Raw genomic sequence first — 17,681 nt, forward strand, 5'->3', positions numbered from 1 at the left:
CAGCCTTCCATATGGATTCCCTGTTGGTGCAGAACAGAAGAGCAGCGCTGAAGAGAGACGGGGACAGTTGGGCTGCAAGGCGTCTGAACCACAGCACTGATGTGTTCCCTCGTGGCGTCTCCCGCTGCACACGGCAATACCTCCAGTCTGACTGGGGCTGGGTGCGGCCACTGGGTGGGTTCCCGCACCGCGGTTGAGGATTTCTGAAACATGCCTCACACCCTTAGCATTTGGAGCCCATGTGGTAATAATACGTGTTGTTATTTATAAAGCGTTTGTGTATTTAGTGGTAGTTGAGTTATGTTCCACAGTCAAATTCTGTGTCCAAATTGTTCTGGCAGCCCGCACCAGTTCACTACCTGGTCTTGGGGTGAAGCACACTGGCTGGAATAACAATATTCAGTGATTAGATTAACATTGGCAAGTACAGTGACTTACAAAAGTAAGTACCCCTAAACTGTTCCAGTTTTTGCTTTTTTGACCACAAATTCCAAACCACTTTTTATGGGTATCAGACCAGCACACCTGATAGTCCAGTAAACTCAGTAACATTTGCTACATTTTCAGCTGATGCAGTTCACTTTCACACTGCACTGTGTGAAATCATCTAAACTAATTGAAAAACCTGTCCCACTCTTCACTTTTGGTGGCGCTGTATCAAAAATTACTAAAGGAAACGAAACAAAACTGGTGAAGAAGACATGAGCATAACTTCTTTCTTCACAAAATGTAAACAAAAATGAAGTAACATCGGATTTTAGAGGTGGTAGGATTTTGTTTTTGTCTCTGGAAATAGACCACAAACTGTTTTTCCCTCTTGTTCTAGACGCACTCCTTGAATTTGGTTGTTTTTACCCAGAATGCCCAGTGCTGTAGTCCTCTTCCTGCTTTTGGAGCGGTCTCCAGTTTGCTTGGTGTTCGCTTATGCATGGAAACCGCGCCAGAGTTCAGCTCAACCAAACAGAGACCTATTGTTGTAGGAGCACCAAAGTTCAATTTTTGGTCCACATCAGAGTTCAATTAAACTCGGTAACACATTCACACCTCCCCAAACGAACCGGGCTTTCAAGACAAAAACTACAGTTCGATTAAAACTTACTAAACAGGACTGGTGTGAATGCACCCTAACATAGCAAACACGTTGAAGGTGCTCTGGCAATGCAACAGTACTAAACTTTGTGAACAAAAATTTTATTAATTTGTCCAGCTGAAAATTAAAGCACCAGCCCCACAGTGAAGAACGGTGGTGGCAGCATTATACTACTGGCAGCAGCATTTAGCAAACACCTGGTTCACATGCATTTCTGCTGAGCTCTTTATAGTAGCTACGTCTCAGTGAAACACTGGTATAAATGTTGTTAAAGGGTTAATAGAGTGTTGTTGTGTTGGCTTCCTGAAGGCGGAGTTTCAAAGCTTCTTAAAGAGACAGAGGCCCAATTTGAAAGCGTCAACTTTTGAAGTCAATAACTTTTAAGTCATATTTTATATGGTCAGCATTTTTATAACAACTGATGGTAACAGTTACCCGATTCTGCCGTAAAATGACACTTTGTGCCTGGAACATACATAATACTGCCTCTTTAATGAAGATGAGAATCTGTAGCAGCTTGTGAAAGTTAAGTTTCCAATCTGACTGGTGTCACTATTTTGTAAAGCAGAATGAACAAAAAATAATCTGCTTCCAGAATTGCAAGGCTGGTAGAGATGTACTCCAAAACACCTGCAGCTGACATTAAAAGGTTGTTTTAGAAAGTTTTGACTAAGGGGGATTAATACAAATGTCTCTCCAGATTGTTATTTAGGAAAATTAAAAATAAATGGTTTTTTTCTCATAAAACCTCACTTCAGTGTTCTACAGTTTGTGGCTGTAATGTGATTAGTGTGGAAAAAGCTCTAGGGATGTGAATACTTTTGAAAAGTATGACAGAGCCACCTGAATTATGGGTTTGTTACTCTGATATTTAACATAAATGCCTTTGCTGTTCTTGAGCTAAATAAATAAGAACTGGAACAAACATACTAAAATGAACTGAGATGATTAATTATGAGTCATTGTATGTCTGGGTGAATCAGGTGCTTTTGTCAGAGTTCAGTCAGACCTGCGTCTGTTGAAGGTAATCACCGTTCTGTCTCCTCTGGAAGTGTTGTGTCAGCTCCATGATAGCCCCCTCTACTTCCTGTCCTTCCTTAGACAGCACTTCCTCCTCGCCTGCGAAGGCTCAGCCAGAGGAAACCCGTGGAAGCGCTCTGCCGTCTGCTTGCTGTGGAAAAGCCAGCTATTACAGCAACAGCTAGCTAACTGCTAACAAGGCAAAGAGCCGGCTCCTCTGGTCCAAAAGTATTTCCACAATTCCCTTCTTTTTGTTGTTGTTGTTGTTTATGTCCAGTCCAAGCATCTGGGAGGAAGCAGATGTAGGTTGAGATTGTGTTATTGCAATAACACTAATGTTATTTTGTCAGTAGTTTAAACTAATACAATGATAATGACATCATAATATAAGTAGGGATGCAATTGTGGATTATTTTAATAATAGATCAATCAATTGATTATTCTGACGATTAATAAATTAATCAGATTTTTTAAAAGGCCCTTCTGTAGTTTTTTTATTAAACTACTTTAATTTCTGACCTTTCTCAGACATTATTTAGATGCTCAAAGACTAAGCGTGAGTGCTATATAAATTAGATGTATTATTACTATTATGATTATTATTATTATTACTTGAGTCTTTTCTATACAATATTATAAATATGTTAATAGTTGGAAATAAATAAATGTTTCAATTTTTTAATAAGAAAATAAACATTTTGTTCCATAAAAGGATCAATATACAAAAAAACTGCAATTTGAGGAATTTTGGGTAAAACACATTGAAAAAGAAGTGTTTTTATCTATATTTATATATTTTGTACAGTTTTGACTTTATTACTGCTCTGAATTTGTTGGGATTTTTCAGAAAATTGTCTTTCTTTGCGTTAATGTCTCATACAAACAACTAGGTCACTTGACGATTATTGATCGATTAATTGCAATTAATCCAATTAATTGTTTCAGTCCTAAGTGCTAGTTCGCTCTGTCAAAGACAGATATGCTTTAATTTTGCACAGAACATTCTACACTGGAACTGGAAAACATTTCAAATATCCAAAATAATAAAAAAAACACAAACAAAAAAAAATTATTTGTTTTATTATTAAACTGCCCTTCAAAAAAATATTCATTATCAGAATGGAAATTGCCAAGCTCACTTTAATTTATCATGTGATTAATTTAATAATTGTTTATTGCATCAGGCTTACATATGATCATCACTTCCTGCACTCATCAGCATGTGCGTGCGTTTACCGCGCTAAGGCCTGCATCAATCACAGCAGCTTTCAGCCAGCCACACTCGCTGCTGAGCTTATTAAAAGGCCGGGTGTCATCGCTGATCCGTCTCACATAAACACCCAGCCACACACACATCTCCGTACACACAGACCGGGCCGTAAGGCTGACAGAAGAGCCAGTCGTCGGACCGAACCGGTTTTCGTCCGGCTTCATCGGCACATGGCCCCTGTGCAACAGGAAGGCCAGTGTTCAGGGTCAGCCTCTGGCCAATGGAATTCCCCCAGACACAGCAGGGACCCACTCACAGTCAAAACACAGAACTGTGTGACCCAAGGTGGTCACAAAGAACAGACTCTGTCTTTTTAAAAATTTTTTCTTTATGTCCGTCCAACCAAATCATATCAGCACGCACAACTATGAGCTGGAAGAAATTGTTTAGCAGACACGAGGCAGGAAATGGAAAATACCCCCGCAGTTCCTACGTTTCAAAGCAGATACATCGTTCACTATGCTGTTCCTCTGCTTGAAAATCTGTTTAATTGGATTGGAGAGGGGATACCAGAGAGTTGCTGCACACTGCCGCTCAGCTGGCTTGAAGAAGTCACTTTCCTCTCATTTACAAGAAAAGAAAATCTGTCTTTTTGGAAATATATCTGGTTATTAATGACCATTTATGGCTTTGTAGCCAACAAAGCCCCACCCATTAAGTTTGAAATCTACACTTGCAACCTACAAAGCTACAGCAGTACATGTTTAGCTTCACATTTTAAATCTAATGTGCAACCTGAGCAGAAAAAAATGTGATGAGGTGTGTCTGATGTTATTTTTGTTTATGTTGTTGTAGAAAGACTTTTATTTTGAAGGAGAACTACTGCAGGATCAGAAAGTGGTATGTTGATGTGATTAGTTTGTAACAAGCAGAGCATGAATAGAGTGATGAGGCTGAGATCTGCAACCCAGACCAGTTAGAATCCAGATTCTCAATAGATCAGCCCTCACAATGGCTGCCATGTTTGTATTGTTTGTTTACATTTAAGGCATGTAACGAATAGTAAACTATTTTAAATAATTTACACAATTTATTTCAAATAGTTTACTATTCAATATCTGGAGGTGTATCATGCCATTAACTGATTTATTGCAACAGGTTTAACGCTGATCACCCGGAATTAAGAAAATTTGGGAATTTATCGGCGCTCCCCTAGTTGAGAATGTCATAGAAGTTCAGATTTGGTTCACATATGGGCTCAAGAAGTTATATTAGGTCTACATTTACCTACAGTGAAGACTTAGCTTCTTCTATCAGATTCTTCAAACCTCATGTTGGGGTTTGTGAAACTTCTGAGTGTTCCCTCAAACTTTGCTACAGCTCCATCTCATGTTGTTTTTATGAATGTCTTGTCCTGTTAAACTTCAGTTGAAATCATTGAGTTATTACTGTTATAGCTTGGTATTTTCACTCAAGGAAGACTCACTTACTGACATATTGGCTAAATGTTTACCAAAAGCTGTTTTTATGAAGAGGTACTAAACGTCTCTACTCAGCCGAAGGCGAATGAGGAAAAACAGAAACGCTCTCCTTGAAACGTTCAAGTGTTTCAATGATTTCCCATTCAGGGTGACATCAGATGGGATAGTCCCGGGAGCGCGGTCCAGTTGCACCATGCCTGAGTAATCAAGGCCCCACCCTGCTGGCTGCTGGCTGTGAACAAACTCCACTCTGGCCTCCATCTTTTGTCCCACAGGGAGCAGAAACCAGCATCTGACCACAACAGCAAAGAAAAGCTGAGACAGAGAGGAAACAAGGCAGAAAGTACCAGCAGTAGGTTGCTGTTCCATTCTACTGCCTTCCTCTCTTCATTTTATTCTGGCATGCAGAGCTGCAGAAGAGCCGTGTTGGACTGTGGGTCCATTACTGCAGATGGCAGAGGGGAATGAGAGATCTGCTGCTATCGATTATCCCGGCCCGACTGTCGATGCTCTCCTATCCAATCCTGACACACTGAACTAATGGCCTCTCAGCGCTGCTGGCAACCACACACACACACACACACACCCGCCCCCACGCCCCTACACACCCCCACACACGCCCAATACCAGGGTTATCATAGTCAACTAAAATGAATAAAATTACAAAAACTGAAACTGAGAAAACATGTCTGTTAACTGAAATAAATAAAAACGGTAAATAATGGAGAAAAACTATAACTAACTGGAACTATGTCATGCTTGTATAAAACTAACTAAAACATGCTGGAATTAGATCTATAATATCCTTATTTTCTGTTTATGAATCTGTTTTTATCTTTTAGTACTGATATGAAATTGTTTTATTCCCCACACACTCAGTTCACGCAAGTCCACAAAATGGCAACAGCAAAGGTTGGAAGAAAACATCAGCCAGTTGGTTGTTTAACAATAATTAAACTATTTTTTTAAAAAATGGAATCTTCTGTTATGTATTCATTACCCAATATATGTACATAATAACAATATAATACTCTGACCTTTTTGAATTCGGCACCAAAAAAATGAACTAAAGTACAAAAAAAAATAAAACTACTAGTATAACTAAGAAAAACTAAACTAAAACCATACATTTCAATCAAGTTTTGATCAAGTTTATTTGTTTAGCACTTTTTTATCAACAAGGCAGTTCAAAGCACTTCACATCAAGAAAACATTGAAACATCATAAACACATCTTACAGTCAACAACTGTGAAAACCAGAAACAGACTTCGCTTTTTTTTCAAGGACCATCGTTAAAATCATCAATACACATCAAATTTGTTGGTCAATGTTCCAGTAAATATGGGTTGAAAGTAACTTTAAACAGCTGGGGTTTTAGCCTTGATTTAAAGGAACTCAGTGTTTCAGCTGTTTTGCAGTTTTCTGGAAGTTCGTTCCAAACTTGAAGTGTATAGAAGCTGAACGCTGCTTCTCCATGTTTGGTTCTGGTTTGTTTGACTAATAGAAAACTGGCCAAACTAATAAAAAAACCACTTCAATTAGATGAACAAAAGTCACAACAAAATAAAGCTGAACTTTAATGAAAAGTCTGAAAGTATTAAAACCCTGGCCTACACACCTACAGGTGTAATGCACTGAAAGGTGATCAATCGTCACCTTTTGTCGTCAATGCTTTTACCTGTTGCAATCAGCGCGGCATTAACAGCTCCTTCTTCTGCTCTACAAATCACAGTTTACGAGTTGGTGAGTACAGCCACTGTACACCCACCTGACCCCTTTAGATGAGGTCCACTAACATGTGTACACACACATACTTCTCCTCGCCTGATTTAGCCGGACAGATTTTCATAGCTGTCCATTGGACAGGGAGTCCAGCCTCATGGTCATTTAACAGCAGGGTAATGGTGTGAGCAGCGCCGCTTGACCGCCTCTTCAGCTGGAAGTCCCCCTGGAGGGAGATGTGGTGGGGGTGCTAACTATTCTCGATCACACAGGGAAAAGGCTATTTTCCCCTGGGAGGGGTGAGGGGGGTGAGGTGAAGGAGTGGAGGAGCAAGGTGACAAAGGCGCCTTTGTGGATGTAAGTTTACTGTGTTAACCCCTTTCTCTTCCTGCTTCACGTGAATAACAAGAAAGCAAGTGTGACAAAGCGAGCAGCAGCCCCCGGGGGCAGCGTGTTTGATTATGTGCCGTGCGAGTCAGGGGTTGCGCAGGACGTCTGGCCTCTGGAGTCTTGTGACAGAGCTGACATTTTGGAAGCCAGAGGAGCGTTCATTTGTTGTCTGAGTCCCACAAAGAGCAGAGAACGCAGAAAAGGGTCCACTTTTGTGTTTTAGTGTCGGAATTAGTGAAGCCACAGTAGGCTGTCAACAGAGATCTTGGCCATGGCTGCACTGAAGTGAGCTGACTTGCTGATTGCTGTGGAACTTGCAACGGTGTAAAGTGTAAAACTGAACAAAAAAAGGATCCCTGGGTTGGCCACGCCTCTCCAGGTCAATGCTAGACATCAAGGCTAATTCCTGATCACTGTTTTTCTAAACCTCTGACTTCCTGATGTTATTTTTCTCTTTTTTTTAAGTGATAAAGTGATAAAGTTGCAGTCAATGCTTCACAGAAAGTCCGTTGCAATTAGTTGTGCTTTTTTCCTTCGTCCTCTTCTCTGCTCTTGTGAGAATACCGTCGACTCCTATTGCACAGTAACGTTAACATTGGTCCACAGACGGCGGCGTTCTTCTTCTGTGCATGCTTTGGGGTCATAAACCGTCCAAACCAAAGTCTGACTGTGGTTGCATCATTTAGTAACATGAACTAATAATAAAAAAATGGGATTTGAGCATCAAAACCTGGTGTGTGAACTTAGCCTAAGACAGAAACTACTCCTGTATAAATGTTTTACCTGTCTTCCACCCTCAACCTACCACTCCCTAATAGGTCGTATTTGCATTTTTGCTGTTACTCCGTTAATCATTCCTCCTGCAACATCCATCCTCATTTCAACCTTTAATGTCTACCTCTGTCTCCCAACAATATTCTCTCCTTTTTCTTCCCTCAGTCAGGCTGACAGTTAGTGACACTCCCTCCCTGGGGCAGCCATCAGTTCAGATGAGCATCTTATGTGACAGGTCAGCTTAGTCTTTTTAGGCCATTAGCAGTTCCTTCCCTCCCACCTTTGTCATCTTTCCCCCTTTACCGTTTGTCTCTTCTGTTCTCTTTTTCCGTAGTCTGTGTGTGAACACGCCTCGCTGCTGACTGGCAAAATCTCCATTAATCTACCCGACAAACACATTATTAAATGAAGAATGGAGTGTATAAATATGCGACAGCTGAAGGCTGTGACGTTCGGCCTCCTTGATTAGATAAAGTTTGCCTTGGTGATGTTAGCGAGAGCAAGGTATGCGTACAGGTAACAGGATTTAATGAGATTTTGCTGGTTGGAGCTGTTTAGACATGTAGCTCACTCCCTGCCTCCCTCTTCATAGGCCAGTGCAGCTCTCCCGGTCTGCTACTCCCCCACAGTAAATTGTCAGACCTAATACAGGCAGGAATGTCCAGTCACCTGCTCCTAAAATGCAACAGCCCTGTGCTACACTAACCTAATATAGATGTGCACTGCACAACCTGGTTGGATAACAGTGTTATTGCTCATTGCATATATTTAAACACGCACCTCACTGTGATCCAGTTCTGCTGGTCAGCAGAATGTCTTTACAAGAAGAAAACAAGAGTTTTAAATCGTTCAGTTCTGTGGAATTCTGCTTATTTTATTTTTCTAAAATAGGGGGTATTTTCAGACATTTCTCCTCTACTTCCTTATATTTCATAAAGATGCTTCAGCATTTGGGTCTACCACTTATTGAGGATAGATTTTAGTTTATACCCAAATTTGTGAAGACTTAATTTGACAAGAGTTTATCTTGTAGAGACAAATGGCATGTAAGTTTGAAAAGGGTAGACTCTGATGCACGTAAATAAAGTCCTGTGTAACTTAGATCTGCTAGAACTGTCAACAGTACAGCTATTGCTTATGTACTTCACAACTCTAACAAGATAATAAAAAACAATTGTTGAACTTGTTGGGATTCACAATATATTAGTACTAACATTGATATTGGTTGATTTTAGTAAAAAAAATTTTAACATATCAGTTTTGGTCCGTTAAACCAAACTGGGCCGATAACAACCGATACTTAGGTACATCTTGTTGGCATTTGCTTTGAGAGGGGAGGGTGATGGTCGTGTGGTGTTTGTTTGGTCATGTGAAAGTGATGGTGATGCAGCAAAGCATTGTGGGCAGTTTAACTGAAGCAGGGAAGAAGTGGTGACATCAGTGGTGGTGGTGTTTTTTCAAGGTGTTGAAGGTGTAGCGAAATATATATAACGTTGATAGATTTTGGTTATATTTACAGCGATATCGGATATTGATATCGGACCAAATTTTCATATCGGGGCATCCCTAACTATTTCTGTGTGAAATTAGGTGATATCATTAGGCTGGGGGGTGAAAACAGGCAGGTTTCACACTTCACATGCAGATCCTTCGACAAAACATTCAATAGTTTTTAATGCTTCTATACAGTCAACAATCGAAACAGGACTGACTCCACCAGGATACTCTTCACCTTGGAAGCATTCCTCTACCCTGAAGTGGAAGGTTTTCACACATCCGCCCTTAGACAGCACCTGCTGACCCAGCCTCGCTGTTGACATTACAACCGAAGTGACTGCAGAAAAAAGCACAAAAAAAAAAGAGGAACAAGCCCTTTAATGAAGTTCGATGCTGCTGATGTAAAGCGACCACATTTAAAACAGGCCGGATACCTTTCGGCTCTCGTTCTAATAATAACCACTCCACTTAAAATGTCACGGCTAAACACAAACTGGCAAAATCAAAGGACAAGAGCAGCGTTCTACTACTGTGGAGCTTTCAAAAGCCATCAATATGAATGGAGTCTGACAGCAGAGGTGGCAGGGACATTTTGTGTTGCCGACGACTCTCAAATGAGATCTGATGGAGGTTAACGCAGCAGCAGCCAGGTCTGGGTTCTGGTTCTTCTTCCCGCTCCTGCAGATGAGCCGGGCTTAAGTGGAAGCAGCCGCTGGCAGGAGGGAAGCAACTGTTTACCCAGGTGTGTGCCAAAGGTTTTCTGTGCTGTTGTTTCTCTGCTTCATGTGCAGAGGGACAGCTCAGCTAACGTGCCATATTTTTATTTAGCACATACAAGGACCTGGCCTGCTTTATTTTGTGAATGAAAGTGACAGCGACAGATTGAGCAGAGGAGCAGAGTAAAGAGAGAGCAGAAGGAAGGTGGTTTGCGGAAGTGTGACCGCAGGTTTTCTGGCCTTACCAGAATCTGTAACAGATGTTTCCTCTCCTCACCTCTCTGACCTCCACACCCCCCGCTGCTCCCCCACCTCCTGCAACACTTCTTCCTCACTCACCTGGCTACGCTATATACGGCTCGGCTGGCGGAAGAGATGGGCATTCTTTCACCACAAAGCTGCTGAGTGTTTGAGAACTGGAGCAGGCCTGTCCGCTGATGGGCGGAGGATCTATAGATGGTGTGAGACGCCAGCACCGAGTTTAGATTTGCGTGTGTGTTTGTGCGTTTCGTGTAGAGATGGTAGGATTTTATAGAGGTCTGACTTGTCGATACACATTTCAGTTGATTACAATCTTCTCCTTAAAGCTATAAAAAGCCAGAAGTGTTTTTGCTTCCTGGATGTATTGAGATTTCAACTGTTGCAACGCTTCAGTGTTCTGAAAATCTAAAAGGAATCTAAAAATAAACCCCATTACATCGCCTTTACCAGACAGATTACAGCTGTAATGTACGCAATATCATGGGATAATATTTTCAAAATAACAGGCAACCTAATATTTTAGAGGAATAAGCTCTGATTTGCTGCTATGAGGAATAGAATCAGATCATTCCTTTACTATTTCTGGAAATGAGAAAATTTGCATTTTAAGCTTAGACCACCTTTGGTCATTTTCAGACACCTCACTGATGCTGAAGAAATATCCAGCTCAATCCTGTTCACTCCTAAGAGTGTTGATGTCAGTAGCTATGTTTCCATCAAACTGTCATGCAAATAGAAAAAAAGCTAATTAGGCATGTCTCCATTCTCAATTAGAGCAAATCGACCAGGCTAGCCCGAGCTGAATTTTGTCAGATGTTGACATTATATAGAGCTGTAATAAACAGGAAATAGAGCTTGCAAACTAGCATGGACTCACACATCTCACAATGTGTGGTGCCGCTGGTTGGCCACTCCAGGCCAACAGTTCTCTCCTCTGTGCTAGAGGTTTTGACTTCGAATGTTTTTCCAGGTTTAGTGTCTCCAGAAAGGTACAGACCCACCAGAGGATGGGATCATTTATTACATCAGAACTTGTTCGGAAAATGTGTTTCCATCAACCCTTTAGAGCATTAACTCTCTTTCCTGAAAGCCCAAAACCACCAAGCGAGCTTAAAAACGTTTTTTTGTGAAATTGAGAAAGTCATTTCAAACCCTTCCATGCAATTTCCGTGAACCTTTTCTAATGCAATACTTCAAAATACACTAAATATGGAGACACAGGTGGTGCCATCAGGTAGAGCTTGTTTAAAAAAATGGTTTGGTTGATCAGGTTTGAAATTTGCCATTTTTTATGTAAAGTTTTGGGTTGCACCAGTTTGTAAAGACATCAGTGTGATTGCGGCCTGGATCATGTGATCACCCATTATGATCGGGAACCTTCTACATGCCATGCCTCTTACTAGCTTAACATCCAGACCACACACTCTGACTTAGGTGTAGCAGAGTTATTACCTTGGATGGGGCTGTCTCACCTCCAACATAAACAAAGAGTAAACTTGGTGGCCGAGGCATTGCTGTGGATTGTGTGCGTGTGTGTGTGTGTGTGTGTGTGTGTGTGTGTGTGTGTGTGTGTGTGTTATGTGTGTGTGTGTGAAGACACCCGTCGGTCTCTACCAGCCCACCTGGCCTTATTTAGAAAAGCAACGAGGAGCCAGAAGCAGAAACCCTCAGAGGACACCCAGTTGAACAGAATGTTGGTGTGTGTATGTGTGTGTGTGCTCATTAGCTTCTGAAAGAGAAAACCATCAGCAGCCACAATCATTCACACCCACCTCCTTCCAGTAGAACTACAGCCTGGGTGCCATTTAGCTACAGCAGCATTATTGGGAGTAACCTGAGCAATAAAACACGTGGCCTGACTGGCAGAGTAACGCAATAGGCCAGGTTAACAGGCTCCTTCTTTAATCTGAAAAACTCTGAGGCACAATTCAGTCTTTTTCTCGTTCCCTTCCACTCATTAACACCCACTGACTTTCTTCACAGCTCCAGGTATCATCATGCAGATTAAGAGAACAATAGCTACCATTAGCATTAGTGTTATCATAAAAAAGTGCTCATCAGATGGTGGTCGAGTGACCCATGGAGGCTCATTAGCTCACATGCTGAAACTTTGATCAGCTTCATTAGGAAGACAAGGGTCCATTGTCTTCCTGATCACCTCTGAAAAGCTTCCTACTGAGGGCTCATCTCCGCAGGTTGTTGATTTTGACTTACCATTTGTTTATTAGTGAATATCAAGAGAGCATTTGACTTGTTTAGAAACATTGGAGAGCAGGTACATGCTTAATAAAAGAGTGACTAATACTCAGGAGTGCCAAGGGCTATTTTCACTGTCAAGGTTCTGCTTTTTACCATCTCAGCCTGATGAGTAAGAATCACTTGATGTTGCCTGGGGAAGTCTTAGAGATTTATCTATAGGGTTGTTACAATGAAGGCCATACTGTTCACTTTGTGACCTTTGATCCTGCTGATCTTTGCAGGAAACCATCTAGCGCCCTCTGTCTGGCAGTGTGTAGGGACTTGGTACCGTAAGTCTAAAGGAGCCTTTGAACTAGCTAACTACGAAAATCCCCACTTCTTTTGTTCTGTTATTATTGGTTCTTGAGCTGACCTTCCTGACTCGGCAAGAGAAAGGCTGTTGTTTCAACAACAACCATCAGCCTTTACCTCTGCGCTGAGTGAGGCGCCTTACCTTGAGACGGCATACTTGAGGGTTTTGAATGGCACTGCTTTGTTTTGTTCTGGTTAGGAGTTGGGTTTATTGTAGTGGTTGCCTTTCCTGAGAAAATGGCATTGCAGAGCCGCAAGGGCAGACTCTGTGACGGCAGACTCTGTCCTCTATGAGGATGCCTGTGGTCGTTTTACCACTGTCTGCCTGGCCCTGAGCTCAGAATGAGATAAGTGGAGTACCTCAACGAGGGAGCCTGTACCGAGGCTAAATATAGACACAGAGGAAAGGTAGAAGGGCAAGCAAGCAGTCACTGCCGTTTACAATGAGTCAATCTGTCTAATCACAGGCAGGGCAACAGCAGACCTTGCAATATGTGTCAGTCAGTTGAATGACATTAGGCGGAGGAAGAAAGCACATGCTTTGATATGTGGCTTTAAGAGCCAAACTCAGAGAAAAGTGTTTTGGTTGGACATTCCAGACATTCCTCGTACACATTCTGGTTCAGGACCATCAGGCTGCACAGACGAGGTGTAGGTTTCAAGTTGCTAACAGATGTCCTTAAAGGTAATGAATCAAGGAACAATCTGTTTTCAGACACTAATATGTGTCTTCACAATCTGTATGTGTTATCCTTTGTCCAAATTATTAGGCCAGTCATTCACACTTCTCCAAACATGAGATTTGTTTCCTCCCACAGAGGTTGAGATATTCCTATCTTATCTGGCATGTCTCAGTGTTGGAAAGTCTAAACTGAGCAATCTGCTGCAGTTGGAGACCTCGTCTGCAGAGGTTTTTAATTCCTGAAATGATTCACCAATCAGGAACGGATCACATAACGAGAAACTAAAATAAGAACGGGAGAGTTTACACAATTAGGGGGAGTCAGGCAGAACCAACAAGGGAACCTGCAGTAATGGACATATGGCATTTCATGTGCTGTATTGCTGACAGTTTGCCAAGGTGTCCCCCCCAGTTCCCACCAGAGTAATGTTGGACCTGTTTTTGGACCAGCCAGTCACCCATTCTGGTGCTGGTAACTGATACAGCCTGGCAGGTGTCATAACAACATGTCCCTCCTCCCCCTACAGCTGGCTTATTTAGGTGTGTCTGACATGGACAGTCTGGTACATGTCTTACCAGTTCATAAGTCGAGTTATTAATGAGCCAAAATCTGAGCCTATCGGTGGATGTTTAGTGCTGAGTTTGTGTTGATAGTGGCTTATTACCCAGACCTACAGGATGTGATCTTTTTGCGTGTGGGTGTTGTGAAGCTGGGATCTGAGCCGTGCTATTTTCTCAGGTGTTAAACACATTGCAGCCTATGTAGAAAAGCAAACTTTTTCAGAAAGTAAGCTCATCACCTCCTCCACCTCCCAATGCCTTCTCTCAGATGCGTAGGAGTCATCCTCCTGTTGCGTGCTAGCATGTTAGCGCTAATGAGACCAGCTGTCCAAACGCTCAGCCGGTCAGCCAAAAGGGACCGCAGCCTTTGTTGATGCAAGGTGTTACATCTCGTGCAGGAACACACACTTTTGTTTCAACGAGGCCGACCATTTGGCACAGGAAGACACCCCTCCCCTTCATCTCATACACACACCACCATCCTTTGACTCTTTTACTCAGTCTCTTTGCCGCACTTCGAGGCTCCCGCCTTTATTGTCCCGCTTGCTGCTGCTGCAAACACCAGCGAATTGATTTTTCTCTCTACAGTTTATAGTTGGTCATTTTCTCTCGCCACTGCTGCTGCTGGGGACTGTTGCCTTTGTAATCGCTGACCTCAGCTCCATACCTGAGTGGCTGTGGCCCTAAACAGCCTCTCAGAATCATCCTAAAGTACCTTCTGTCTCAAAGTGAAGTGTTGCACCCTGTTGGGGCTGCTGAACAGACAATACATCACCTGGCAGAATCGCTCCGGGGGGAAAGTGGGCAGAGGGGGAAAGGAGATAGTGGAAGGCACCAAGAGAGGGAGAAAGGAGGATTATGGACAAGTGTCACATGATGCTGTGTAAAACCAGTTTGTGTGTGTGGCATCCTCCTCTGTGGCTCTTGAGTTCTCCAATAGAGATGTAAAATATGTCTAGTAATACATGGTCAAGAGATAGATGGCCTTGCAAAAGTAGAAGCCACCTAATTATTAGGTACAGTTTGTTACAGAATGTTAGTGAAGGAACTGTGTCAAAAATGAGAAACACTAGACCTGTTGTGCTTTACTTAGAGAAACCGTTTGCACCAGATACATCAGCTGGTGTTTTGGTGTATCCCTCTATCAGCTGTGCATTTTTACAAACAAGTTTCTTTTTGTGTAAAATAACCAAAATATACTCAGACTAAACAGAAAATCTATGAATAGCACTTTCTTTTCAGGCTTGCCATAAGTACTCAATTGAATTTAGGACTGGACTTTGACTGGACCACTCAAAGGTGCAGCTCTGGCTGTATGTATGAAATAACCTCCACCCCAGTCTAAGGTCTTTTACAGTCTCACTGATTTTTTACCAGGATCACCTCGTATTTAGCCTGACCATTGGCTTCTTATGCAACTTCTCATTCTCATCTCCCTTTAGTGCTCAGTCTGGGATTTCTCCCATTGAGCTTGATTTCTCAGTAAATATTTAATCCTGGGTGGTTTCTGCACTGCTTTAAAATTGTAGTTTGCCAATACAGGGTTCTAGTTTGGCAATGGCAGCGGAAAAAGTGAATGAAGTTGTTCAGTTCGTTTTGGCCAAATATTGTGCAATTAAAGTCGCAACAAGAGGAATGCATAAGACATGTTATTGCTGGCAAAAAAGTCTTGGCCCTACTCTTATGAGGTTGTTTGCAGCACACACAATTTCCCATTTCAGAATGTCTTCTTCAAAGTCGAGCTGCCACATTACATATGTTACGGCCAAACATTAGTGATTGGGTAAAATAAAATCTGGTCATTTCAAATTTCAACGGAGTAAACACCTTCAGCAAGCAATAGTTTATTGACAGCTGAGGATTCAGACCCTCTGTATGAAGCAAAGCATAGAACAATACGCTAGATAACAGAGCTCTGTGAGATGTTCTAGGCTCTGGATTCTGTGTTTAAACCTAACTCTTTATTATGGACTAAGTTTGAATTGCTGATCTGGTGACTTTTAATTAATTTTCTTTGAGGTTGTCATAGTAAAAGGCTGAACACAAACACACAACCCAGTTTTTGAGTTTGTAAAATATTTTGAAATCTTTCATCTCTCTCATGACACCAAAAGTATCCATATCACAAGGAAAAGGTGAATATTGAATGAACGACAGTAAAGAGTTTGAGAATGAAACGGCCGTCCTGATGAACCTGACAGGATTTCGCAGCTGCAGCACAGCGGCGACGACCCTTACGAACCGCTCGACAAACAACAGCACATCTCCCTCCTCCTCGCCCCCACGCCTCCCCCTCAGCCTGAACCTTCCAGCGAGCCTCTGCGAACGCCGGACGGCCATAATGACCCGCTTGGCGATGGGAGAGAGCGAGAGAGCTCGCCGGAACAATTCTCATTGATTGAAACGTAGGCTCGCGATTCCACCTGATACGCCTCCTCCTTCAGCCACTTCAGAAAGAGGTGGGCGAAGAGGGAGAGAGGAGATAGATGGAGAGAGAAAAAAAACTCCACTACGCTCAGGTGCTTTGTACTGGCAGTCCGCATTCAGTGAGTGAATGCAGGTGGTGTGTGGATGTGCCAGCGCTGCGTGCGGTGCGAGTGTTGATATGAGAGGTAGTTGGAGCGCTTGCAGCCCAGGCCCTCTGCTGACTGAGCTGCTCTCACTGGAGAATTGATTTGGCCTCCGAGAGGATCTGTAGCTCTCTCAGCGGAACAGAGGGAGGCTGGAGGGCAGCAGCAGGAGGAGGGTGTGTGTGTGTGTGTGTGTGTGTATGGGGGGGCGAATGGAAGCCCAGGAGGAATTGAGAGATGGAGGAACACTGTGGAAATGAAAAGACGATGCCGGAGCAACACGCTCGGCGCACACACAAACACACATGCTGCTGAAACGGATGGGGTGTGTGAGGAAAATTTACTCCCTGTAATAACCCTCTCTCTCTCTCGCTCCTCTGGCCGCCTCTCTGCGCGCCTCCTGGCTCCTTCAGCCCATAACACAGGCGACCACATCACACCGACTCCCACACAGCCCTGAAACCACTTCAGCCTGCAATCCAGTGATCTCACACACATGTGCATGTGTGTCTGCATGTCCAAGTGTGAATTTTCTCTGCTCGCCTGTTGCTGCAGGGTTGGTTGTCACACCTAAAAGAGGCCCCTGTTCAGCAGGTTGTCAGTGTCTTAGCTGTTTAATCCAAATCTTTTCCCTGTGGAGGTCATTTCAAGTTTCATCTCATCTGTCTAAGGCCGACCACGTTCTGTTTAATTGGTGTTTCCAGCTCCCTGCCCCCTCTGCTTCCACAACCAGTCCCTTTAATAGTTTTGACATTAAAACGACATGGTACATATATTTAACCTAGCCAGCTTTTAACCTTTCACTCCCAGCACTCATAATTAAAGACCACACACATCTCATCATGTTTATGAAGCACTCGAATTAGAGTCAGGAACCATGGTACTCTTTCCAAGCTGTGATCTTGTTTCTCCTTGTGCAGTGACCAACTACAACAATGTGCTGGAGGCAGGCTCAGACTCAGACGATGAGGACAAGCTGCACATCGTGGAGGAGGAAGGCAGCCTCGCAGACGGGGCAGACTGCGACAGCACCCTGCCGGATGAAGAGCACCCGAGCGTGCCGAGTTGGGACCCAGGTGAGAACCTCTTGTTATTCTCTGACCGCTGAAAAGTGAATAGAGCTGTCGTTTCTGCTAACTATTACGGTAGGTGGTCA

General features: G+C 42.9%; 1 protein-coding gene across 1 annotated transcript in view; it reads left to right on the forward strand.

The window, feature by feature from the left end:
• Positions 1–17,681, forward strand: part of zeb1b (zinc finger E-box binding homeobox 1b) — a 61,067-nt gene that overhangs the window by 26,101 nt on the left and 17,285 nt on the right. Inside the window, exon 2 of the mRNA XM_028005284.1 lies at positions 17,446–17,601. Within this exon, the coding sequence (XP_027861085.1) occupies positions 17,446–17,601 (156 nt within the window). The remainder of the gene's footprint in view (positions 1–17,445; positions 17,602–17,681) is intronic.

Source organism: Xiphophorus couchianus, chromosome 21 (assembly GCF_001444195.1).
Source record: "Xiphophorus couchianus chromosome 21, X_couchianus-1.0, whole genome shotgun sequence".
NCBI lineage: Eukaryota > Metazoa > Chordata > Actinopteri > Cyprinodontiformes > Poeciliidae > Xiphophorus > Xiphophorus couchianus.